Consider the following 25,789-nt stretch of genomic DNA (forward strand, 5'->3'; position numbering starts at 1 on the left):
TCATTTATCATCCGTCATCCAAAAAGTCATCTGTCAAGTTAATTGCACTTTAGATGCATTAAAACCACACCAGACGGAAAAGCACAGCAGAGGAATCCTCAACCAGCACTAATGTATATTTCCTGCTTATCTCATTGTTGGAGTAAATAATGAAGAATGTTTTGAGAATGCAATAAATATTTCAATATATACATATACAGTTTCAAAAAAACTTAATTAAACTACACTTATTTATCAATATCATCTTTTCAGTTTGTTGATTCGAGTTGACTAAAGCAAGTTAAGACATTTGCCACTGCATAGAAAACCATTCTCTTTTGAGCTATACAGTAACTCTTGGAAGTATTCACCCCCCTTGAGCAATTTTGCAACGATAAATGGGCAAAAATTGCTGGTAGATGTGCAAAGCTGGTAGAGACTTATCCACATAGACTCATGGCTGTAATTGCTGCCAAAGGTGCCTCTACCAAATGAGGTTGATTACTTATGCATTCAATTATTTTCTGTTTTGTATTTGTAATTAAATTAAGAACAATTTGCAGATTCTGTTTTTCACTTTGATATTATGGTCATTTTCTGTGTTGATCAATGGAAAAAACTCCTGATTAAATCCATTCTGATTTCATGTTGTAACACAATGATATGTGGAATAGTCCAAGGCGGGTGAATCCTTTTGAGAGCCACCTGTATATATCAAACTGAACAAATCACAGATTGTTTCAAACAAAGGAGGCAAATACTTTTGACTGCAGCTGTGTGTTGGACAACATAACATGCCAAATAAAGTTAATTTCAACTGAATCAGTTTGCATTCTTACATATTTTGTAAGAGACATGAAGTATCTTATCTTCATAGAATTAATATGGATCAGAACACAAGTATGATTTATAGCTTTAATGCTGAAATTATTTGAAATTGCCTTGATGAAAACAGAGGAAAAAATTAGATAAACCTGTTTAAATGTCACAAACATTAACAACCAGTGCAGAGAAAAATAATTTCAATGCTACAGTGTTAAACGGAGACTTAAATCACATGGTTACAAAGAAATTACCATTTGACACACATGCACTTCTGTCTGAAAAGCTGTAACCAGGCATTAGGAGGGTTAGTATATATTTTTTAGCAAAAATAATATTAATACATTTCTTTGTGTAGATTAATAATAAATACCATGCTATATTATTCAAAGTAACTAGTCACACCCAGAGATATTAACTTTTACTTAAACTACACTTATTTATCAATGGCACCATCTGAGTGTGTGGATTCAAATTAATTCAAGACTAGTTATGTACATTTGAGTGACTTCACAGAAAATACATCTAGGCTAAATCAGTGCTCAATAAACTATGAAAATATAGAACTGATAAATAGTTTAATTAGCAGTATATATATTAAACTAAACAAGTCACAGATTGACCGTTTCAAATGAAGGGGCCAAATACAATCAGTCCAAGGCGTCATCCATTTTGAGAAGTGGCCATTTGATAGGACAGACACCTTGTGATAAATGGTTTCTGTTGGATCTTGAAATTGTCAAGACACAGCGAATACCTTAAAAAGATTTCTCTCCCTGAAGGCAAAAAAAAAAAAGCTAAGCTAAGCTAAGCGCCTGTAGTGTTACCATGACACTGTCTGCAAATCCTAGGGTGCCGGCAGCTCTCGATGATGAAGCCCAGGGCAGGGTAATGGTAGTGGCATTTGTGAGACAGTAGCTACCATCCTACAAAGACAGCGAAGCAAAACAATGCTACCTACCCACTGATACACAGATGGTGCATCAAAGATGACATTCCTGAATAATATCAAAAAGAATAGCTAAGGAGTGGCTAGGACACTTTAGTCCAGGGCCTCTGCATTGCAAGGTACAGACAGGGTAATACGTCTCAAAACCAACAGGAAAAAGTCTATTCAATCTATTTGAAAGTAACATTATGTTTCAAACCACGTTTCAAAGTTTCATGGGCTAAACTTAATCCTAAACTTGAACTGAGTTACTGCTGAGGAAGTGGTTTCCTAATAAAAAATTAAATTCTTTGTTACTTCATTTTCCCCATCATATACAAAGATACATTTTAGAAGGCTGTTGAAGACTGAAATGGTTAGGTATGTTCTGTGTCAAAAGTGAAATGCGAAATGTGAAATGGTATTCATCAAGGTTTAAATCCTAATTAAACACATCTGAGGACACGGTGAGACTGAGGTGAAAAAGCATTTGGCACAGCAATGAAAGAAAGTTTGTGTTGTGTCTGACTAAACCCTTCACACTTTAAATAATGCAATTCACAACACTCTGCTGAACAGGCATTAAAAAAAAATAAAAAAATAACTATCCATAAAAATACACAGATCTATATATTATTAAAGATATATACAAAGAAACTACCTAGAAGAAACAAGAAGCTGATCAATGAACACTCCACACAATTATTGCTTATGATATGTACCCCAATTAAACACATACATAAAAGCAATGAGTTCTGGACTGAATAACAATTGAACAAGACAAAGTGTTCAGCTTTTGCTAATTTTATTGAGCAGTGAAAGATTTTAAATACAATGACAAGGTACAACCTGGGAAAACAAATTTGAATACTGTTTACAATGGTGTAGACAGAAAGGAATTACGGTTACCTGTAAACGACAATAGAAAGAGAAAATATGTATTAATCAAAAGGCATCTGCAGCTTCTTCCCACAAGAGAAAACCAACTCCCTGGATGGACTCTAACTTTAATTACCTCATTAAACGATTGGATATAGGTTAAAAAAAGAAAATAGACAAACAGACTTGGACTCGCTTAAGATGTATAGGAGGCTTTATCAGTAAAGTTATCTCTATATAGATGTATATAGAGCTAACTTTATATATATATTTAGGAAGCATTTTCTCAGCGAAAGCAAGCTGGTGGATCCCCTCTGTCCTCCAATTAAGATTGCAATAAGCACATAATTAAGAAAGGAGCCTGTGGCTTCCTCAGCTATTTAGGTAGAAGAGGGGAGTTAAGTGTTACCCCAAGGGAGCAGGAAGTCATTGAGGGTCTGGAAGAAATGCAAAGAAGAAAGACTTGAGAAATGAATGCCAAAGGAGAGAAAGGGCAATGTTTTTAGTGTAAGTATGTCTTCCACAAGTTCTTTGGAATGGCTTGCTCAGCGTCTGTAGCCAAATTCGTCAGCATCGTCAGCACGGAAGTCTCCATAACGCCAGATATTGAGCTGGAAAAGACCGAACAACAGGTTAACGCAAAGCAGGAACACAACAGATGTATTTGTATATCTGAATCTCATTAGAGCTTTCTATGACCAAATAAACATTTCTGAAAAATTGCTATCTTGTTAACTTCAATCTCACACTATTATTAACTGCAATCTTGAACGGCAATTCAAGATTAACCTGTATGATTGAAATACAGGCAAGGGATATTACAAATCTCGTATAACCTCTAACTTAAAGTAAATTGACCATTATGTAAAGCTTTTTTTTGTATGTTTCAAAGGATAAACACTTAACAGGTTTTAATGTCAAGCTTTGATATGCATCTTTACTGAAAACATATTTGAAAATCCAAAGTACAGCATGGAGCAATTACCATTCATCAAGTTGTACATTTTATTCATATAACAAAAGAATGTTTACGGATGTCTTAAAGATGAGAATTTGCTATTGAAATGGACGTTGTGGCGTTGCCCCCGTTTACAGAAGGAAGACGTTTAAAGAAAGCTGGTAGGGAACTTGGTCAGTTCATGACAAGTAAAGACACTGAAGGGATGTAATAAACGATTAACTTACATTTGCTGGGAAGTTCTTCCATGAAAAACATTAAGCCATTTAACAGTAACCATTATGTTTATGTAATGGAGTCAATGTCACTTTTTGTGTTTCTCCACGGTTGGAATAGAAGAAATGCAAATTTCTCTCCCAGTGTCTAATCATATTCCGAACTGTTAACTTAGAACTGTAGCAAATTAGCAGCATTTAAAATTAACACAGCTTTTAGAAGCTACATAATCTTTTTTTTTTCCTTCTCTTCCTAGCGTTTAATTGTCTCAGCAGAGTTCACAGAGTTATTAAAGTCTACTCTAATTTAGACCTGAACATGTCTTGTGCTCATACCACTGAAAAAACATTCACAAACAAATTCCTAGAAAGCCTACCCTGGCAGTCTTGGCAGACTCCTGTGCATTCAGGTACTCGGTGATCTGCAAAATAGAAAGACACAGTAGGGTAGACCATATGGTTAACAGCCTGGAGGGGAAAAATATGACCACTCATTCAGAGCCTTAATCTTATACTATAATCAATATTTAGGTTTTGAGTTTTCATTGCAGCGTTTTCAACAAACACTAGAAGTCTTTTGGAGGACTATGGAATAGACTGATTCAGCCTTTAAAGATTGTTACCTCATATATTGAATGCAAGTGGACTTCTAAAACCTAATGTTACGATAGCACTTTAAAAATAATGATTTAGAATCACAAACAAAAACAAATACATATGCATATCTCTGGAACCAGATACGTGATGTTGCCTAGAGAGCATATAACATGGATTTGACATCATTCACTGTGGGTGCAACGAGCATTATCTTGACTATTAGAAAGTGTACTTCATTAGAACACCTCCATTCATCTCGGCTACAACAACAAACCTCCCCCGTACAATTATCGGCTGTTCTGAATCCTGATTACCATGTGAAAGACATTGCTTTGAATTCAAGCATTCCATATTGTTATTGTACAAGACACATGAAACAAAATGAACGTGGAAAGTGAGGACCGAAGCTGGGTTACTGAAGTGTAAATCACTTCACATTCAAGGTTTTAGTTTAGTTATGTTCTTTTTTGTGTGTGTGTGTGTGTGTGTGTACATTAACAAGAACAAATCACTTAAAATATGCAATTCATCAAGCACATCAACTACTTAAGGAGTTCTATATAGTGGTATGTTTTAGTACATATACAAAATGGATAACATAGAAGTGGAATTATTAGTAATTCATTTATGTAATGCAGAAATCAAATGTTGGTGCACCTACAAATCGAGACTAGTAGAAAAACAATTAGGCATCTCACAGGGTCTCATGAGAAGTCACAAGCAGCCTAACACATTGCCAGCTGTGAGTAATGCGTGGCTTTAGAAAGCTAGTGACATCACAGTGCCCCGTGCCCTTGTGATCCAAGGAGAGGAGCCGACTTATCAACGTATGACAGAACTGAAGGCAGATTTATATTCATCTCACAGTGTGCTCTTACAGGGCTGCAGCTCAAACAGAGACACCAACTTGCATTCACAGAGCATTTGTACACTAGAGAACACTTAAGGGAAATTACAGCGAGGATGCAATACATTTACTAAAGTAAACTGATGTATGGATACACATATACACATACATATTAGTATCAAGCTCAGTGTTACATACGTTCAACCTTTCTTCATGTCATTTCAACATACACAGCTCAAACGAAAGCCAAGAAAGTGTTTTGTTTGATCCCCGAAGAGTAAGCCATGTACTCATTTTCTATGGAGCTATTCTAATCAAATATATTTGAGACAAACACACAAAGCAATTATACAAAGCTTTATTCAGAATAAAAATATATTAATACATTTTAACCTAGCAATGCTTCTCAAAGACAGGTTCAATGTGGTGTCAGGTGCTAAACGGCTTTTTGTTCTGAAATAAAGCCCTTGGAATTACCTGGCACTGGCATTTCAATCCAATTACACACCAAATAAATATTTGGGACTTCCATAAATCACATCCAGCTTATTGCTATGTTTAACATTGCTTAAGATAACAAACAAGTACACAATACAGAGCCTTGTTAAATTAAAACAAGCAGCTTGAGAGAGATAATACAACTATATGACTGGCAGAAAATGCAGCTATTGTCTATTATACATGACCACTTTGGCTTCTGCATAATGCAGGGCTAAATTTTATATATAGATATGAGCCCCACTAATGCATCAATTATATATTTTCAGAGTTTGGTGAACACTCAGCCTGGAACAAAACTAAAGATTGCAGCTGACTGAACCAACAGGGGATGGAAAAGAAAATCGATATTCTTAAAAAGATGTAAAAGCACACAACCTCACCGCCATAGAAAAAGTAGATTTTTTTTTCACCTTAGAAAAAACAAGTTTTTATTTAATCAAGGACTCTCCTCATTAGCTATGCATTGAAATGGCACACAATAAGTTTAATCTTTTCAACTTTCAGTGAGGGAGATAGCCTGACAATGTGATAAATGGGTTTCAGAGGAAGAATCCATATTAGAAGCACTACATGTTTCATAACTCCTATTAAGAACAAATGACAGCACAGGCAAGAAATTAACACTCTCATACAGGGTGCCAGATGTTAAAAAAGCATGTTTTTCTGAGATTTAATTGCTTAGCTAGTAAACTGGTTGATGCGATACCGGTACTAAAAAACATGAGGGAAAAAAAACTCATGTTAATAACTAACTGAAGATTTCTAGAGAGCCTTTGTTTTAAACTATTAAGGATGGTATTCTATTCAAACAACCTGAAAAAGCACAATTCTAAATCTGACAGAGCAGAAAATAGTCTAAACCAATTAAAATATCTGTATGGGGGATGAAATAGTGAAATAGGGAGTAATCAAAACACCAGTAACACACACAGCACATACATTAAATCAGGAGGAAAACAAAATCAGATTACATTTGTTACTAATTAGTTTTATAATTGTTTTGCCATTGTTTGTTTGGGAATCTTTAGCAGTCAAGAGGTTGATAATGCAATATAGTCCATATCCCAAAGGATGTGCAGAGTCAATTTAAAATCCAATTTTAAATAACGGTATCATGAAATCACAAGCAAAAAAGAAACAGTATAAAATAGGACTTATTAACATAGAAAGTTCTCTTTTCGTTTGATAAACTTAAAATAACTGCTAATAGATTGACAAAGTTAAAATTGGGGAAATACAGAACAGATACAACTACACAACTTGTTCATTACGGCACAAACTATATCTTTTGATGAAAATGTCAACTTAATCAAATTAATTAATACATAATTGCGTTCTGGCTGCATGTTTGGGTTCATTGTCACAGAAATAAACCCTAAAGTAGAAAAATAGGATAAATTGTCATATTCCATGTCCTCAAGACAGAAGCAACACAGTGACAATCTCTCATCCGTTTAACATCTAATATAGTCTCATCAGGGTGCTGAAAACCTCTGTGTACATGACATTTTTACTCAATGCTCTTTTCACCAATTGTCATGGTTAAGGTGTTTGATATTTTCTACTATATTTCTCCAGATTTTAGCATCTCAAATCTCTTTTTACTGCTGCCTTTACAAAAAAAAAATACTGTACATGGAAAATAAATTGATAGTGGTTGGTTGCTGGTTGGAAAATTATTAGCTTTGGACTTTCAGTCTGAAGTAATTTCTCTTTCAGTCAATTGTTATTCTTGCTTGAACGTGTAGGCTGCAGCTTGTTTGGTATCTTAACTGTGGTCTGTATGTATTCGTATGCATTTCATTTGTGCTATTTCTCTTGCAGAATACTCTTCCTTATGGAGAGTGACTACGTTATGGCATGTTTAGTTTCCTCTGCTGTTGGAGTGAAACAAACTCACAAAACACCAAAGGTTTAATATATAGTTTTCTTAACCGAGTATGATTTTAATATGATCACTAGGTGACCCCATAATTTTGACTGAGAGTGTGTGTGTGAATAAATACACTACAAGCATTTTGTAGATGTCTAACTGTGCTCAAGAATGATAAACTGTCCTTGACATCAAAAAGAAATATGCATGACACAGCATGGCCATAATTTCTCAAATCTTCTGATTAGAAATGTGGCTGGCAATTATAATTCTTTGACAGTTTCTCAATGGCCTTTCCAAATAAATTATCCCTCAGGAAACAAGATGTCTGACCCCTATAACCACCCAGTCTGAGCCCCCATTGTGACACACCACTCGCTGCAACAGTAATTCAGAACACTGTCAGATCATCTCAAGAGTTGGAATATATATCGTGGCTTTTGGGTCACGGAGGAAATTTGACAGGTAATACAATCCCTGTATCTTGTATTGCACGAACACTTGTCATAGCAATTCTGCATGTTCCAAATCTGATCACAAGCGCATCTCTTTTTGAAATCAGAAACCGAATTATATCCCTTTTGTGTTCCTTGCGGATTCTTAATTTGTATAATGCCGTGACAAATATTTTCTGCGGCTTCTCTAAATGGATTTTGCTTTTTTTTTTTATTAAGGATTTATGCTATATATTTTTTTTTATGTAGTCATCTTGCCTGTTCACAAATAATGCCTGACAACATTTGTTTTTCCTGCTGGATTTTTATTTGATTTGGTTTTCAACGTCCTTTTTTGCTCACTCGAATGGACTGCACACTGCCAACCAGCTGTAGGACGACTTACCACGCCATATGCTAGGCAACTGACCCACATATAAAAGGGCTGTGACCTGATGTAATACCATAGGGGACTGGCATATCAAGGGTAAAACAATCTGTTTTCTGCCAGTCCATAAATATTTTGTTTTAAGCTCATTATACTGATGGCTGAACCGTCGTAGAGATTACTTTCCTAAAATGGAACTTAATCTGCCAAACAAGATGTATCTTTGGCTAGTAGGAGGGCATTACAACTGAAGCGATGCTCCTGGTGAGGATTAATCCTCTTTCTGTTGTCATTTCCTGATGCGTTTGTGCTTGTTGTTATGTTTTGATATTAGAACGTCTACAGTGGCTTTTGATAGCAGGATAAAAGGATCCCTCCTCCTACCCTCAAATCTTGATCTGTGCCTTTACTCAAAGAAATAAATAAAATTGTAATGCAGATAGAACAATTATGCCTTTCCCCCCAGTGTGCTCTCTCTCTTTTCAGTTGCTCTTCCAATACATAAATCACTTACCCACACTGTGCACCCACAAACTGCATTTGCAATTTCTTCCTTCATTTTTACACACCCCCCTATACTTCCCATGTCTAAACCCATCACTGTTTGCTGCTATACTCTAACTGTGGCAATCAAATCAAATCTCTGTGCTGTAACCAAAGTACATGGTGTCACAACCACAACTCGCTGTTCACTCCCTTGAACCAGACACTTCAGCTCAGCTAGGTTACAAAACTATTTCCAGATTGACTTTGCCATTAGAAAATAGAATTTAAGGATATTTATAGTGGAAGCAGTTATGTTAAAACCTTGCTGAAGTTCAACACTTCATCAACTTAACATAGAGCTGAAATATGACAATGCATCGCATGCATTCTCCATTGCCATCCAATGCACAAAGCTATTCATATATTTGTCCAGTTTTTAAATGGCACATACTTCAAACCATTTAATTCCACCTTGTTTAGCTTTAGTGTCCAGTCTCCTATCTTCCCAATGCTGACCACATTTTTGGAGAGAGGATAATGTCAAATCCCATAGAACCAAGACTACCAATAAGACTCCACATAGTATTTATAATCCCAGCAGGATACTTGGCCCCACTGTTAGATCCTTCGGAAGCTATTATTAAGCAAAGCAGGGGAATGCTTAATATACGTGTTCAAACGAAAAAGAAAAAGGACAATGCTTTTAAATTTCCTGTTCAGAAATATGTAGTTTAAGCTTGACTGACAGTAATTTATGATTATTAGTCTTAATTGATTTTTTTTTTCACCACTAAATATAAAATTCTATTAATAGTTTGTCTAACTATTAATCTTCTGAGTGGATTGATGTAATATATTTCACATTATGCTTTGAAAGGATTCAAGACCATTAAGGTACATGTTTGTCATTAACATGATTTGACTAAAGAATGAAAGTTTCAATAAGACCCCACCTAGCAAGTTACATTTTAAACCCTACCACTTTTAAAAGGCTGACATCGGTAACAGAATATATGGGCTTTGGCAGACTTGTTCTGTTGCACCATAAAGAAGTGCTCGAAATATACTGTTACAAACACTAGGTCTTAACAGTAGACTGCATTTAATGTAAACTGAAAATTAAAAATCAGTTTTGAATAAGAAAAAGGAAATGCATTAGGGCTTGTTTGATTATAATAGTATTGGTGGGTATGGGATTAGCTTCAACAACTAAAAGACTAATAAATAAGCTTTTAGAAGATTTTTCCCCCTTTCTTTCTTTCTTGTCAAGTGCTTCGCATGCTAAGCAGCTGGGTGACAGAGCATATACACCTACTCAAAACTGCTTTAAATTGCTCTGCATGATACACACAGAACTTTTTCATACTATAGCTTCTCCTAGAGGCTACAATACGGTTGAAATGCTGATTATTTTTCTTGGTTCGCCGAAGACTAGACCTCTTCCCTTCATAATACCTGCTGCACACCGTGAAGCGGCCCATTAACACAGGCACGAAAGGATAGTCTATTTCGAATAACCTTGTCAAGGTTTTCCGTTCCATTTGCCCCTAAGAGACCCTGAGTAATGATTCTAACACCCATTGCGGTCAAACCCACGGGGGAGAAAAGACAAAACATAAAACACCCCCCCCCCCCCAAAAAAAAAGGTAGCAAATGACACTGCCTCTTTTATTGACCTCCTTGTGTAACCTCAGAGGACCTGAAAAGTACTGTCAGCATGGCATGTGCCACCCTGGTCATTTTGCCGGCCTAAAGAGCCTTCCTAAGGGCAGGATGGGAAGTCAATAGCCGGAACAGAAAACTTCAATTGATACTCGCTTGCAAACTCTAGCTGTTAATTAGGTATTGAGCTGTCACCAGAATGCAGCACAGTTCATGGCTTGCAGAGCATCTGGCTGCATGATTTGACCTGACAGAGGCCAGGGGGTGGGGGATATAAAAAAAAAAAGTGACAGGGACCAGACAAAGCTACTGCTTTTCCCTAACCTATTTATTTATTAATTTGATTGAACTTACTTAAAAAATATCCATTAACAGCTCCTGCACTATAGCTCCTAGGCAACATCCCATATATGATTCCGATTGAAATGTAAAAAGCATTTGTTACACGTGTCCTTTTTCTAGCCTCAAACTGCACATACACAAGTTAGTCTTGCCAAGTGTGGAGTAGCTGCTAGTATCAAATATTTCATTAACCAGACTGTACCCACTTTGTCCACAGAGGCAATCCTGCCACAGCACAGATTACATTGAGAAACATCTAACGCATAACTACAAGACAAGAACGTTGTAGAAGCAAAACACAAGCCTTTAAATTCTCTGATTTGATGTTTGTAGATAAGTATTTGTTTAACGTGGAGCTGCATAAAAAAAAGAAAAACGTAATGTAAAAACAGCTATATAAATATTGGAGGTCTTTGCTTGCATTTCTTTCTGCTGAATGTGTTATTCATTCGTTCTTTCCCAGAAGGTCACCATACAGTAAGCGAGAATACGCACAAGTAACATAACAACACCGTTTTATCTGCAGGGACAAGCAAGCAAAATCCAACTTTGACATGACAAAAAAAAAATTAAAAAAATCATATGAACAGTAACAGATTATTATTTTGGGGAATGAGTTTCTCCTTTCATTTAAATCTCCCTTAACCCCATCATGAGCCCCAACTCCCTTGGAAAAGAAAAGTAATAAGAAAAGAAGATGAGACATTATAAACGTCTCTTGCCAAGAGTAAATTATGTCCTGGGAGGAATTTAGATTCAAGTGGGAAAACTAGAATGTTGAAACAGCACTGCTCCAGATGGTTTAAAAAAAAAAAAAAAAAAAAAAAACTCAACATAAGCAAGTCTCATTATATAGACTTGTTTATTAAGGTTTCTTGATAAATCTATGAAAACGTACCATCCCATGAGCTGAACTTTCAGGAGTCAATTACCGATTTGTATATTGTAATTATGAAATGTGCTTTTTCAGCTACACAAACGCAAGACTGTATACGGGTTTACTTTCGTCTCCTTCATATATCAAAAGGAGCAACTGCACTGTTATACTTGACTAGCTACTTGTTCTCATTCTGTGAGTTTGTGCTAGGGTCAGCAAACAAAAAAAAAAAAAAATGGAACCGGTAATTGACCTACAGTACTTCAGAGCTCGGGATCACACAAGTGCTGAACATATTAATTTCAGTATTCTTGCCTTAAGTTACATTGTTGATTTTTGTTGAAAAGTGCGAACTGCATATTTTTAAATGGCTTGATATACTAATTCTAAGACTGTGCCCTCTGAAAAAAAGCAATGCTTTCATTCTTGCAATACAGACCAAAGCCCTAATGGAATCTGGGAAAATCGTACTCTATTCACGATTCTGTGTTCTTTTTATATAATATTAAAAATAAGTAGATTATTTTTCATTTTAGGTTGTGATCTATGATTGGTTAGTAGTAAAGCCCAACATGCAGATTGCAGGAGAGCGCTACCTGCCTGAATGCATAGTGCCAACTGTAAAGTTTGGTAGAGGAAGAAGTTTAGTCTGGGGCTGTTTTTCAAGGTTCGGGCTAGACACCTTAGTTCCACTGATGGGAAATCTTAATGCTACAGCATACAATGACATTCTAGATGATTTTGTACTTCCACCTTTGTGGCAACAGTTTGGGGGCAGCACTTTCCTGTTTCAGCATGACAATACCCCCGTGCATAAAGCAAGGTCCATACAGAAATGGTTTGTCGAGATCGGTGTGGAACAACTTCACTGGCCGTCACAGAGCCCTGACCTCAACCCCGTCGAACACCTTTGGGATGATTTGGAACGCAGACAGAGCCAGGCCTGATCGCCCAACATCAGTGCCCGACCTCACAAATGCTCTTGTGTCTGAATGGAAGCAAATCCCCACAGCAATGTTCCAACATCTAGTGGAAAGCCTTCTCAGAAGAGTGGAGGATTTTAATGCAGCAAAGAGGGGACCAACTCCATATTAATGCCTATGATTTTCAAATGAAATGTTCGATGAGCAGGTGTCCACATACTTTTGGCCACGTAGTGTATGTTCCGCTATGACAGCTATACATCTATCTATTGATTAGAAATGGTTTCAGACACTGTGACAACAAAATGTGCCATATTTTCTGTATAATACATTTATCAAGTCTCAAATAAATACTTTATGCCTGTAGTATTTTTCTGTAGCTTTCTGGGTGTCTCCACATTTATGACTGCCTCTACATGCCACTTGAATTGGGTAAAGGCAACTACATACAGATGATGTGTAGTAGGCTTTTGAAGAATACACCGAATTCAATGACTCTTTGGGATACTTCAGGATACCAATATTTGTGCTATGTCTCAAAGCAGGCATATGAAACATTTAATAATGCTTTGCTAGCAGGCAATAATTAACGCATAGTAGTCTTAGATCTCTGCATTCTTAAAGTCTGCTTTTTATCGGGGGTGATTTAATTTAAAACAAAAACCTTGATGGATGGCCTAAAGTGATAAATTAATGAACATTCTCTCACCACATTTAATTTGTACATTTTAAGCAGCTGTACATGGAAGGCTTGGACTGGGCTCAGAAGGTGTGTGTGTGGATAATGGATGAATAAATGTGCCAGGATCTGGGATGTTTCTAAAGCAGTAATACAAATTATTGTGTTTATTAAAGAAAATCACCGAAAATTAAATATTGATTCATGCTTAATACACTTCTATTGATTCGAATTCTGCAAATGTGTTATGACAGAGTGATCAAGCTGCTTATTTCAGTTTAGCAGTTTAGGTCTATGATCCAATGTAAGCATTTTCACTTTTTTTTTTTTAAATTGACCTCTTCAGAGGGTAACTGCTTTACAAGACCTTCTAGAGCAATAACACAAATTATGTCTTCAGTGATATTTCAAAATGATTAAATCGGGTAAGAGGTTAAGCTGTAGTTTGAAATCCCAGTGGCAATAATACTATTGAAGCAAAACACACATTTTTCAGTCAACTTCATACTACAGTTACTACAGTTATTTACATTAAGTTAACAATCCATATAGAATTCCAATGTAATTATTTCTACAAAAATACAGAAAACACATTTTTATATATATGAAAAGCATCCTTAGTGTTAACTAAGTCTCAGATTGCATTATTTATTTATTTTACTTTAATGGGTTGCTGTTTACGATTTTGGCATCTGTGTAGACCTTAGGGTTGAATGACAACAAACCTGCTAAAGCTGAAAGGAAATTTGGAGAGCACAATTTTCACATGACTGCATAAATAATTGCTTTTAACTGCATTTTAAATATCTAATTTGGGATATGAAAGGTTTGATTCACTGTATTTTGTTAATTCTAGAGATTATAATTTATTATGGCACTTTCAAAGAAATGTAAATGGATGCAAATTTCAGAAGACACCCTCTAATGCTCATGCACATGTGGCACATCTTTTGTGCCGAAATGAACACTTCATCATTAATTATGTTGCTCTGAATGCTTTAATTTTAGCATAAACCATTTTTTAAGTGACAACATCTCTCAGACAAAAACAAAAAACCAAACAAAGGCTGAAATACAAATATATTAGTTATCTGGCTAAGAACTGCATAGCGATGAATACAAAATATTTCAAACGTAATGCAATCTCGTAATTTTAAGAAATTCAACATTTAGATATATAAAATTAAGTTAAAAATGTCACGTTAGGAAAAAGAGCAACAGAGAATGAATCATCGACACATTTAATTAGTAATCTTATTAAAAACAGAGTATCATTACATGTTTCAAGGCCTGCTCCACTCAACAAATCTAAAGATTGTGTCTAAAGCACCAACAGTATTTTTAGAAGGGCACTTACAAAACCTCCATTCATTCACACATATATCGAACAAACAAACTTGTCAGATGACATATGGAGCCATTAATGTGGTGAAGGATGTCCTAATAGGTTTGTTAATATAATGTGCAGATGATGGTGATAAAATGTCCAACGCAACAGATTAAGTCCTCTCCAATCTAAGACTCTCAATTTTAGAATCAAACATGGCTGATAACATTTCAGAAGGAGCAACGTGTGTTCCTCCACCTGTGATTTATGTTTAAGCTTCACGTCATCAAACTAAAAGATGGATGGCTAAAGAAATAAAGCCAAGTAGATACATCAAACAGGATATTATTACATCAAGTACTGGTAGGCTACGACTATTATTATGAAATAGAACATTCTGATACTCTTGCCTCTAATGTCCTTTTCTTATTGGATTTGTTTTAGGATCTTGCACATTGTAAAGAAACTCCCTCGAGCTTAATAATGTTTTCAGCCGGAATTGTATGAACAGTTATGAAAAGGAAGGCTATCTTTACATAAACAAATGTTTAATTGCAGCCCTTGTACAGTACAGCAAGTAACTTTTAAAAAACACATAGGGCCATATAGGGCCAGCTCGTTAAGTTTGCAGCTGATTTTGTTCCTAAAAAGCACACACTGAAACTGTAAGGCTTCATAAAATAGTGCTAATTCAAGAGTCCCAGCAGTCAATTTCTCCTTTTCCTCTTGTCCCACTAGAGATCATGGCTAAAAAAGTCTGAATCATCACATTTTGGATACCGGCTTTTATTCTTGTTAGTCTTATTCTTCGTTTTTAATTCATCTGTCAGAAGCCTTTATTAAAGGATGTATATCTTGTATGCCGCATTAAGTAGAGGGGCTTTATTAATGGTACAGCATAAACCAAATGCAACAAGATAATAAAACAATCCTGAAAAAGTGTTTACTACCGTCTGCCAGAAACACACAAGTAATTCTGTTTGTGCCCTTTGATCCTGGTTTCTTTGTTGAACTTTGTTGATTTTAGGTTAACGGTGTGAAACCAACACTTTTTTCAACAGCAGTCTTAAGCATAACTCTTCAAGTCTGAGCCGTACGCAATGAACAGCAAATCCACAATGCAAACAAATAAATAAAAAATGCGAACCACCTAATGTGTAGGAATTTGTACGCTTGAGAACCCAAGGGAATTCTATCAGTGTAACAGTCATTATACCTTCTCTCCCTCTAAACTCAGCAGCGACCTCAGCAACTGATATATCATTAATTATTTGATAGGAGTCAACAACAACTGCTGTTACATGAAGTGATCACGTGCACCTTTTTCAAACTTGCAACTTCTGTATCCATTGATTCATTCTGGACACACATCTGAGCTGTCCCAATTGCAGAAATGTGTGGTCTATACACAGACAAAAAAGCACCCAATGCTGAAACAGAAGAACCCAAATTGTCAGAATAAATCACTCTAAAAGAAAGCTGATGGCGCTTATCAGTGACAAAACATTAGGGTGCTTTTTTTTTTTTTTATTCTGTAAAATCAAAGTGGGAACATAGTTTCATCATTATAAACCTCTTACGAATGTCACTGATATGAATGTCCTAATACAAAAACATTCTTTAGCCCAGTGGGAAGTAAATTTATGTTCCGACTTTCTTTTGAAAAACTTTTGGCAGGCTTAAGTATGGATGTTGTCAGAGAGAAATCCCTTACAACTGTGATTGATTTTGAATAGCAAATGTCCATTCCATGTGGGGGGAAAAGAACAGTTAATTCCAATGTTTAATTCCCAAATCTTTTATTAGTATTGCTTTGATAATGGATTTTCTGAATGGTCATTATTGCAGAGACATTACTGGGAACACAAACTATTCTTTTATCTAATTCTAGTCACTCCACAATATCACCCACATATAGTACTGTGCAAAAGTTTTAGGCAGGTGTGAAAAAATGTTGTCAAGTAAGAATGCTTTCAAAAATAGACATGTTAATAGATTATATTTATCAATTAACTAAACGCAAAGTGAGTGAACAGAAGAAACATCTAAATCAAATCCATATTTTGTGTGACCACCCTTTGCCTTCAGTTTTGGAAGCAAACATCTTGGAGGACTAACCACAGTTAGTCTGTGGATTTAGGCAGCCTCAGTTGGATAAGTATCTGCCTGTACTTCTCAGCATTGAGGAGACCATTCATTCTGACCAAATCCCCAACTCCAGTTGCAGAAATGCAGCCCCAAACTTGCAAGGAACCTCCAGCATGCTTCACTGTTGCCTGCAGACACTTATTCGTGTACCGCTCTCCAGCCGGTTGGTGAACAAACTGCCTTCTGCTACAGCCAAAAATTTTGACTCATCAGTCCAGAGCACCTGCTGCCATTTTTCTGCACCCCAGTTCCTGTGTTTTCGTGCATAGTTGAGTCGCTTGGCCTTGTTGCCACGTCAGAGGTATGGCTTTTTGGCCGCAAGTCTTCCATGAATGCCACTTCTGACCAGACTTCTCTGGACAGTAGATGGGTGTACTAGGGTCCCACTGTTTTCTGCCAATTCTGAGCTGATGGCTCTGCTGGACATCTTCCGATTGCGAAGGGAAGTAAGCATGATGTGTCATTCATCTGCTGCAGTAAGTTTCCTTGGCCGACCACTGCGTCTACGGTCCTCAACGTTGCCCGTTTCTTTGTGCTTCTTCAAAAGAGCTTGGACAGCACATCTGGAAACCCCTGTCTGCCTTGAAATGTCTGCCTGGGAGAGACCTTGCTGATGCAGTAGAACTACCTTGTGTCTTGTTGCTGTGCTCAGTCTTGCCATGGTGTATGACTTTTGACAGTGAACTGTCTTCAGCAACATCACCTTGTTAGCTGAGTTTGGCTGTTCCTCACCCAGTTTTATTCCTCCTACACAGCTGTTTCTGTTTCAGTTAATGATTTGATTCAACCTACATATTGAATTGATGATCATTAGCACCTGTTTGGTATAATTGTTTAATCATGCACCTGACTATATGCCTACAAAATCCCTGACTTTGTGCAAGTGTACATAGAAGAACTGATGCAAATGTTTTGAAGGCAAAGGGTGGTCACACCAAATATGGATTTGATGTAGATTTTTCTTCTGTTCACTCACTTTGCATTTAGTTAATTGATAAAAATAATCTATTAACTATTTTTGAAAGCATTCTTACTTTACAGCATTTTTTCAGACCTGCCTACAACTTTTGCACTATAGTACTATATGTTATTAGTACTGTATGTATGTTTATGCATATTTTATCTTTGTTCTTTAATATCTATACTGTGCAATACAACAGTAAATGCATTTTAAAATTAGCAGGGAACAAAGCCTGAAATATTGCCCCTAAAAATGAAAATAAAAACAACCAAGGAGCAAGAAGTCACTAATTATCTGCTGACTAAAGAGCTTTCCCCATCTTCAAAGTGTGTTGACTCCCCTTGTGCATCTAAAATTAGATTTGATTTTCCCGACAAGTGAACTTAGTGATCAACAAAACCCGTTTGCTTGGAGAATAATCAGCAATTTTATTTAAGAACATAAGAAAGGTTATGAACAGCAGGAGGTCATTTTACTTTCCCTGCTTGTTGTTAGTAGCTTATTGATCCAAGGGCCTTGTCAAGATGCTTTCTGAAGTAGCCCAGTTTCCACAATGCAGACTGTGTGTAACAAAAACTATCTACTGTTTGTCCAAAACATATCTTTACATTTAACTCCTATTTGGGTTCTCCAGTCCTGGTTTCCTACTTGAAGCACTGTTGATCCCTTTACGGATTTGGTATATCTGGTTCAAATGTCTACTAGGTCTTCTGTTCCGGGCTAAATTTACAGAGTTGTCTATTCTATACTACATCTTTTTGCTTTTCTTATAGTCTGACGAGCAAAACTGAAAAAGAGTACTGTTAATTGTACAAGAGCATATTAGTTGTACCACCTTGATTTGAATACAACCCTTTCGATCAAATTATACATTATCTTCTTCCCACCATCCAAGAGGACCCTGACAAAGGCCTCTCTGCCTCTTCAAATTTGATATCTCCCATTAACTTAGTTTGCTCTTCTAAATGTTTTATTAGCCAGAAAAAAAAGGTCCACCCTATTCCAACTAGTTTTTAGACACCTTTACAATTCATTTTTCATTGTTACCGTCCATTTCTGAATACAATCAAGATTGTATTGCTTCTGTTGCAGTGTTTCCAATCCTACTTAATTCCCATGTGGAAATTTAACAAGTTCCCTAACTATCCCAGAGTTTAGGTAATTGATACAGATTAGAAGTAAGTGTCAAGTAGTGAACCTTGCTGTACTCCACTAGATACACTGTAACATGTTTGTATTTCTCCCCTTGTCTGTATCTTGTCTGTTTCGCACATGACAAAAACAAAAGCGATTGTTCTGACTATGCCAAGAGCATTTTTCATTAATCTCAGCTGTGTGTGTGTATTTATTACTGTCACTGTGCTAATTGTAAAGAAAAATGATAGAATATAGGTCAACACCACATTGCAGAGAGGCGGGGCTTAAGTAATGCCTTCCCCACGCCCCCTCTACTGTCAAAAATATCTTCAAGCAGATCCATATTCAATGCCCGAGAAGTGTGGAAGATGACTATCTGCGTTATTCATTTGATCTCTTCCGTTTCCCTCAGTAGGCCTTACTAAGTGCTTAATTACCCAGCATAAATAAAGTGTAGCTCACACCCTGCTTTTAGCCTGCATTAAGCACTGACAACCAAAACTTATTTCCTAGACACAAGAAACCATTGCCAAATTAAAATTTCATCTCTGCGCCACACGACTCTGGTCAGGGTAAATAATGGTTTGAAAGAATGTCACAGTATAATGGGAGTAATTATTGTACAAATAGCCCATCTCCTTTATCTGTGCACAATTTATAACATGGCTTTTGAGTGCCCTGTAAAATTTGCATAATGTGAAAGCACAAGCAAGAGCTGCTTCATAATGTTGCAAATTTCAGGTCTTTCAAAGACCTAAATTGGGATTTAAATACACGGTAACAGCAAAGTATTTAGCTATTTTACAAAAGCAGAATTGATGTTTAACAGCAGGATGAAAATCGGCCCATTATACACATACATTGAGTTAACAATACAGTATTTTTTTTTTTTTGGGGGGGGGGGGGGGCGTAGGTATAATGCTAAGCACATAACCAGTATTTAATAAAATGCCAATGAGAAAAATACAAGACTAGCTTTATAATCAATCTACCCATGTACAATACAGTAGACAGCTTTCATCAATGTCTGACTTAAATTAAATGGTCTGCTTTGTGAATCTTTAATGATTTCAATTTAGTTCTGTGCTGCAGAGGTTTTAGAAAACTCCCCTTACTTTCAGCCCTGGAATGTCCGTTTCAAACTCTAATAAATTACATGTGTAAATATTATTTTATAAAAAGACAATTGTGATGCGGTTATAAATGGATATAGACCTAGGCCCTTTCCATGGTGGATTTAAGGAGGACATGGTTCTTTGATGCAATTTGTTTGTAGTTAAAATGGTGCTACTACCTATGGAAGAGTTTTGCTGTAAAATATTACTACAACTTTATACTGCTTCACTAAAGAGAATATTTTCTGGACAATGAGGGCAGAACATTTCTTTGGTGTGAGGCAAAGCATTGCTGTTAGCACTGTGTATTCTCAATTCACCTTCCATTAAAAACTGTGCTCTTTTCCCTTATTATTTGACATTTTCTAATTTGATTTTCATCACTGCTTGGTTCTCCCTGGTACCCATGGGGGAAGCAAAATCATCATCATTTTTTGTAGAACTACCAACAGTATCTGCCTGTAATTAGAGAAGTGTCTATGACTATCTCTGAAGCTCTGGGATGTCAGGCTTGGTTAAACCTGAGCCCACGCTCCACCAATGATTCTGAGTGACACCTACAGTTTGGGGAATTCAAAAATGTTACTGTAACGAAATGTATAGTGGACGTCTGTTTGGTTTCTTCCTACTGCTCTGTTTTAAATTGTATGAAACACAAAGTATGCATTATACTGTTATGCCACACTGAGAATTAATTATACAATTCAAGCAATCAAATCCTGCACCTGATAACCATATTACATCCATATCGCAAGACAGTTCACACAGTTTATACTTTTTTTTTTTTTTTTTTTTTTAAACTTTACTACTTGGTCAGCGAATTAGTTATAAAAAAAACATTTAAACATGAAAAAGTGCTTTAACATACACAAAGAAAACCGTTTTAAGTGTTAACTGTTTTAAGTGATGTATTTCTTTTAACAAGTCAGTGGTAGAAATCTACATTGTGCTCATACCAGACAAATTTCAATTTCCATCAAATAATGTGTTATAATAAAGCCATTATCAGCTAATTGCATTTCTGAAAACATATTCCATAGCTTCTATTGAACACTGGGGAGCAACAGCTACCTTCAAAAAGGCAAATATTTTAATGAAGCATAATAAAGATGCAACATTTTTGGGTTGCAGTTGCAGACTTTTTACACTCTAAATAAAATAGAATGGAGCTAAATTAAAAGGTAGTTTTAACTAATTATCCTAATTTATTCCTAGTCACAGTCCATTCATAAACCAAATTAATGACCCTCAAAGTGGAAGCAAGATTTCTTCGCTTTTAAGTGCAAAACTAATGATATTAAACATTTGTTTAAAAAAAAAATGCAACAAATTCCATAAATAACTTCAATTTCCATTAGATAGCCAGGTTGCAAAGATGCAGTAAATCTAAGAATAATCTAATAAAGCAAGTAGGTGCCACACAACATGTCCAGTCGAGAATGAATGACATACTGAGAGAGCTTCAGTAATCATACATTTCAAGAACAGAAGAATACATTTAATGATGAAGACTGTAATAATAGTCATGGATATACATTTGAACACAATCTAGGTTTTTGAAAACTGCTTTATTTATGAGACTGGTTTTAAATCATGCGTCAATGCATTGCACTCAAACTGTTATTACTAAGCCATTAAAAGGTTAAGGGTAAAAGTGGGATCAGGTGAAGGGTGTTTCTAATAAATCTAACCCTTTCTTCACTCAAGCAAGAATGTATTTCTTGTTATGTAATATGTTATTACACTACTGAACTACATATATTTAGTTTTAATCAGAGGTGTCGCTAGACCCTATTTTGATGTGCTTCAGCCCCCCTGTATTTTCTCTCAGCTCCCCTAAAAATAATACAACCAAAGAATCCAAGAAAAATGAAGAAGTAACTCCGCAAAAAACTCTCAGCCCCCCCAGCCCCCACACCCGGCTCTGACACCGGAAGAAACACTGTCTACACAAGCCTCAACATACAACATATTTCCCATCACCCACTGCAAACTAAATGCAGAACAGGAGGCCTACAATTTAAATACCAAACCGCAAAGGTCTCAAAAGTTGTGCTGTCCATTTAGTAAATGGTGTGAAATACTGCTCCATGCATTGCTACCACCTTAGTGCCAATTTACATACAAGCATTGGAGTTGTTGGGAATTATAAATCAGAAAATCTGACTCAAGCCTGGCTGTATTTATGTTGTTCTTGCTCCCCCTGCACCATAAATCAGGGGCGCTGCGGTAAAACTCTGAACTGGGAGCTGCCATATGCAAGAGGAGACCCAGTAAAGCTGGGAGCTATGAAGGCAGGGATGATATACTTTCAAAGTCACTACGAATCCAATGAATTGTTCCTTGATAATAAGGCAACATCAACATGCTGAATATAGAATTAGGACTGATTTCTTCTTGTACAGGAGGAAATAGAAATACTGCAATGCTTACATGCACTACAGAAGTACATTTTTTAAAAATAAACAATGCCGTTTAAATTATTCTCTCTATGCAGCTCACTGTGTATATATCCCAGAGAATAAAATACATCATACACGTTGAAAGTGTGAATTGAGGGAAATTAGGAGGAAAATAGGGCTGCAGAACACCACATCATTTGAAATCGAGGTCCCATCTATAAGGCATCTGTTTTGCTACACTAAATATGCTGCTAAAAGCATATTTTATTCCTTTAAGCCTGTAAATGGGCAGACATTTTAACAAGAACCACCAAGCTCATCTCTATTGATTTAGGTCCAACTTTGTATTGCAGCTTCACAATTTTTTTTCCATTTTATTTTTTGGAAGTGAGGCAAAACACCAACAACTGAACAATGGCCCTTAGTAACTGAATCATTATAAAACAAAGTACAACACACACTTAACAGAAGACCAGAATTAGGAAGAATGTAAGCTTTGCTGGAGGCTTTATTCTTTTGGGACTGGTACAATCCATTACTGCAGTCTATAACAGATCACAGAAAATGTCCTTCACACAAAAGCTCTTGGTAACAAAAAAAAGGGAGGAGGGCGAGGGGGGATGGAGGAGAGAGTTCTTTCTATTGTGGAAAGAACTAAAAGTCAATTTTACACCTCAGATATCATCATTCTGTCTGCAAGCTTTTGCCATTCATAAATTCAGTAAGAAATCTGACACTATTGCCCTGACATCTAGTATCAAATATCCATTATATAATAACTGGAATATACACACAAATGAGCTTGGCGTCACAATGTTTAAAGATTAAGGACAGAACTGAACTTTTGTTTTGGAACTTTGATTAAAATAAAAGGTACCTTATAACTAAAATGTATTGCTCTGTGACTTTATTGTATGTAAACACACAGAGTGGTGGAAAATGGACAATCATATAGATAGAAAGAGCAAGACATTGTCATTGCTAGGAATTATACTATGTTGAGTAAAGGCCAAGTCACAAACATAAGAACAAAAGAAAGTTTACAAACGAGAGGAGGCCATTTGACCCATCGTGCTCATTTGGTGTCCATTAATAACTAAGTGATCCAAGGATACTATCCAGTCTGATTTTAAATGTTCACAAATTTTCAGCTTCAACCACATTGCTGGGGAGTTTGTTCCAGATTGTGACAACTCTCTGTGTGAGGAAGTGTCTCCAGTTTTCCGTTTTGAATGCCTTGAAGCTCAATTTCCGTTTGTGTCCCCGGGTGCGTGTGTCCCTGCTGATCTGGAAAAGCTCCTCTGGTTTGATGTGGTCGATGCCTTTCATGATTTTGAATACTTGAATCAGGTCCCCACGTAGTCTCCTCTGTTCCAGGTTCAGTTCCCTCAGTAGGACATTCCCTTCAGACCTGGAATAAGTCTGGTTGCTCTCCTCTGAACTGCCTCTAGGGCAGCGATATCCTTCTTGAAGTGTGGAGCCCAGAACTGCACACAGTATCCAGATGAGCTCTCACTAGCGCATTGTACAGTCTTAACATTACTTCCCTTGTTTTACATTCTACACTTTTGACAATATACCCTAACTTTGTTCGATTTTTTTTTTGCTTCCCCACATTGTTTGGATGGAGAAAGTGAGGAGTCCACGTAGACTCCTAGGTCTTTCTCATGTGTTACTTCGTCTAGTTCTATTCCTCCAATAGTGTAATTATAGTGGACATTTTTGTTACCTGCATGTAATACCTTGCACTTGTCCACATTGAATTTCATTTGCCAGGTGTCGGCCCACAACTGAATATTATTTAAGTCCCTTTGAATAACCTGTGCCGCCAAGATTGTATCTGCTGAGCCACCTATTTTAGTGTCATCTGCAAATTTGACAAGTCTGCTAACTATCCCAGAGTCCAGATCATTAATATAGATTAGAAAAAGCAAAGTCCCTAGTACTGATCCCTGTGGAACTCCACTAACAACCTCACTCCAGTTAGAAGCGACTCCTCTAATCGACACCCTCAGTTTCCAATACATCAACCAGTTTATAATCCATCTACTTATATTACCCTGAATGCCTACAGCTTCCAATTCGAGGATCAGTCTTTGCTGTGGAAACTTATTAAAAGCTTTTTGAAAGTATATCATATCATATGCTTTCACATGATCTACAGCTACAGTTGCATGTTGAAAATATTATAATAAATTACTAAGACATGATCTGCCTCGTCTAAACCCATGTTGACTATCTCCAAGAATATGGTTTTCATTGAGATGCTCCTCTATTTTGTCTAATCAGTGATGCAGGTGAGACTGATTGGTCTGTAATTTCCTGGCTCAGTTTTGTCCCCTTTCTTGTGGATTGGTCTGACATTTGCTGTCTTTCAGTCAGTTGGCACATCCCCTGTTCTAAGTGTCATTTGGAATAATCGAGTTAGCGGCCTATGAATAATTCCCCTCATTTCTTTAAGTGCTGTTGGAAATATACCATCTGGCCCAGGTGATTTGTTTGTTTTTAATTCTGCTAGTCCCTTTAGTACCTCCTCCTCATTTATCGTGATCTCTCTTAGGGTTTGACTGGACTGGTTGTTAACCTGTGGCATGTTATAATTTTTTCTTTTGTAATCACCTCTGTGAAATACTCAATTAGAACATTTGTCACATCTTGTTTGTTTTCCAAGATACTTCCATTTTTGCCCTTTATCAGTTTCACTTCCTCCTTTATTGACCGCTTGCTGTTGTAATATTGAAAAAAGCTCTTTGCATTAGTTTTAGCTCCAAGAGCTGTTTCTTTCTATTTCCCTCTTTGCTTTCATGATCCCTTTCTTAAGATCTATTTGCACTTCAACATATTCTTTGTACTTTGTCTCTATCCCTTTTGAATGCGCTATAATATTTTCTCTCTCTCGATATTTTTTTGCATACCTCTATTAAACCATTTTGGCCAATGTTTTTTGCTAAGTTTTGGTACAAATTTCTCCTGAGCCTCAGGTAGCATATTTTTAAAATATAACCATCAATTTTCAACTGAATCTGTATCCAGTGTGCCACCTCATACCTTCAAGGTTTGCTTTTCTAAAATGGTAGATTACTGTTTTAGACTTGGTCCTTGTTTTTGAAAGAATGCCTCAAAGCTAACCATATTGTGATCACAATTTACCATTGGTCATCTAACTAGTGTCTCTCTGACTCTATCTTGGTCATTTGAAAAGATCAAGTCAATACATGTGATCTCTCTGGTTGGTTCCCTGACAAATTGAGTTAGAAAGCAGTCATTTACCATCTCAAACTATTTATATTTCTGCTTCTGTAGTCCCAA

General features: G+C 36.4%; 1 protein-coding gene across 1 annotated transcript in view; it reads right to left on the minus strand.

Moving 5' to 3' along the window:
• Window positions 1–2,517: 2,517 nt before the first annotated feature.
• The window catches only part of snd1 (staphylococcal nuclease and tudor domain containing 1), a 260,370-nt gene continuing 237,098 nt past the window's right edge, over window positions 2,518–25,789 (minus strand). The window contains exons 23-24 of the mRNA XM_066705214.1: window positions 4,159–4,203; window positions 2,518–3,219 (exon numbers count right to left, since the gene is read on the minus strand). Of these exons, the coding sequence (XP_066561311.1) occupies window positions 3,154–3,219; window positions 4,159–4,203 (111 nt within the window). The 3' untranslated portion in view covers window positions 2,518–3,153. The remainder of the gene's footprint in view (window positions 3,220–4,158; window positions 4,204–25,789) is intronic.

The sequence above is a fragment of the Amia ocellicauda genome, chromosome 5 (genome assembly GCF_036373705.1).
Source record: "Amia ocellicauda isolate fAmiCal2 chromosome 5, fAmiCal2.hap1, whole genome shotgun sequence".
Classification (NCBI taxonomy): domain Eukaryota; kingdom Metazoa; phylum Chordata; class Actinopteri; order Amiiformes; family Amiidae; genus Amia; species Amia ocellicauda.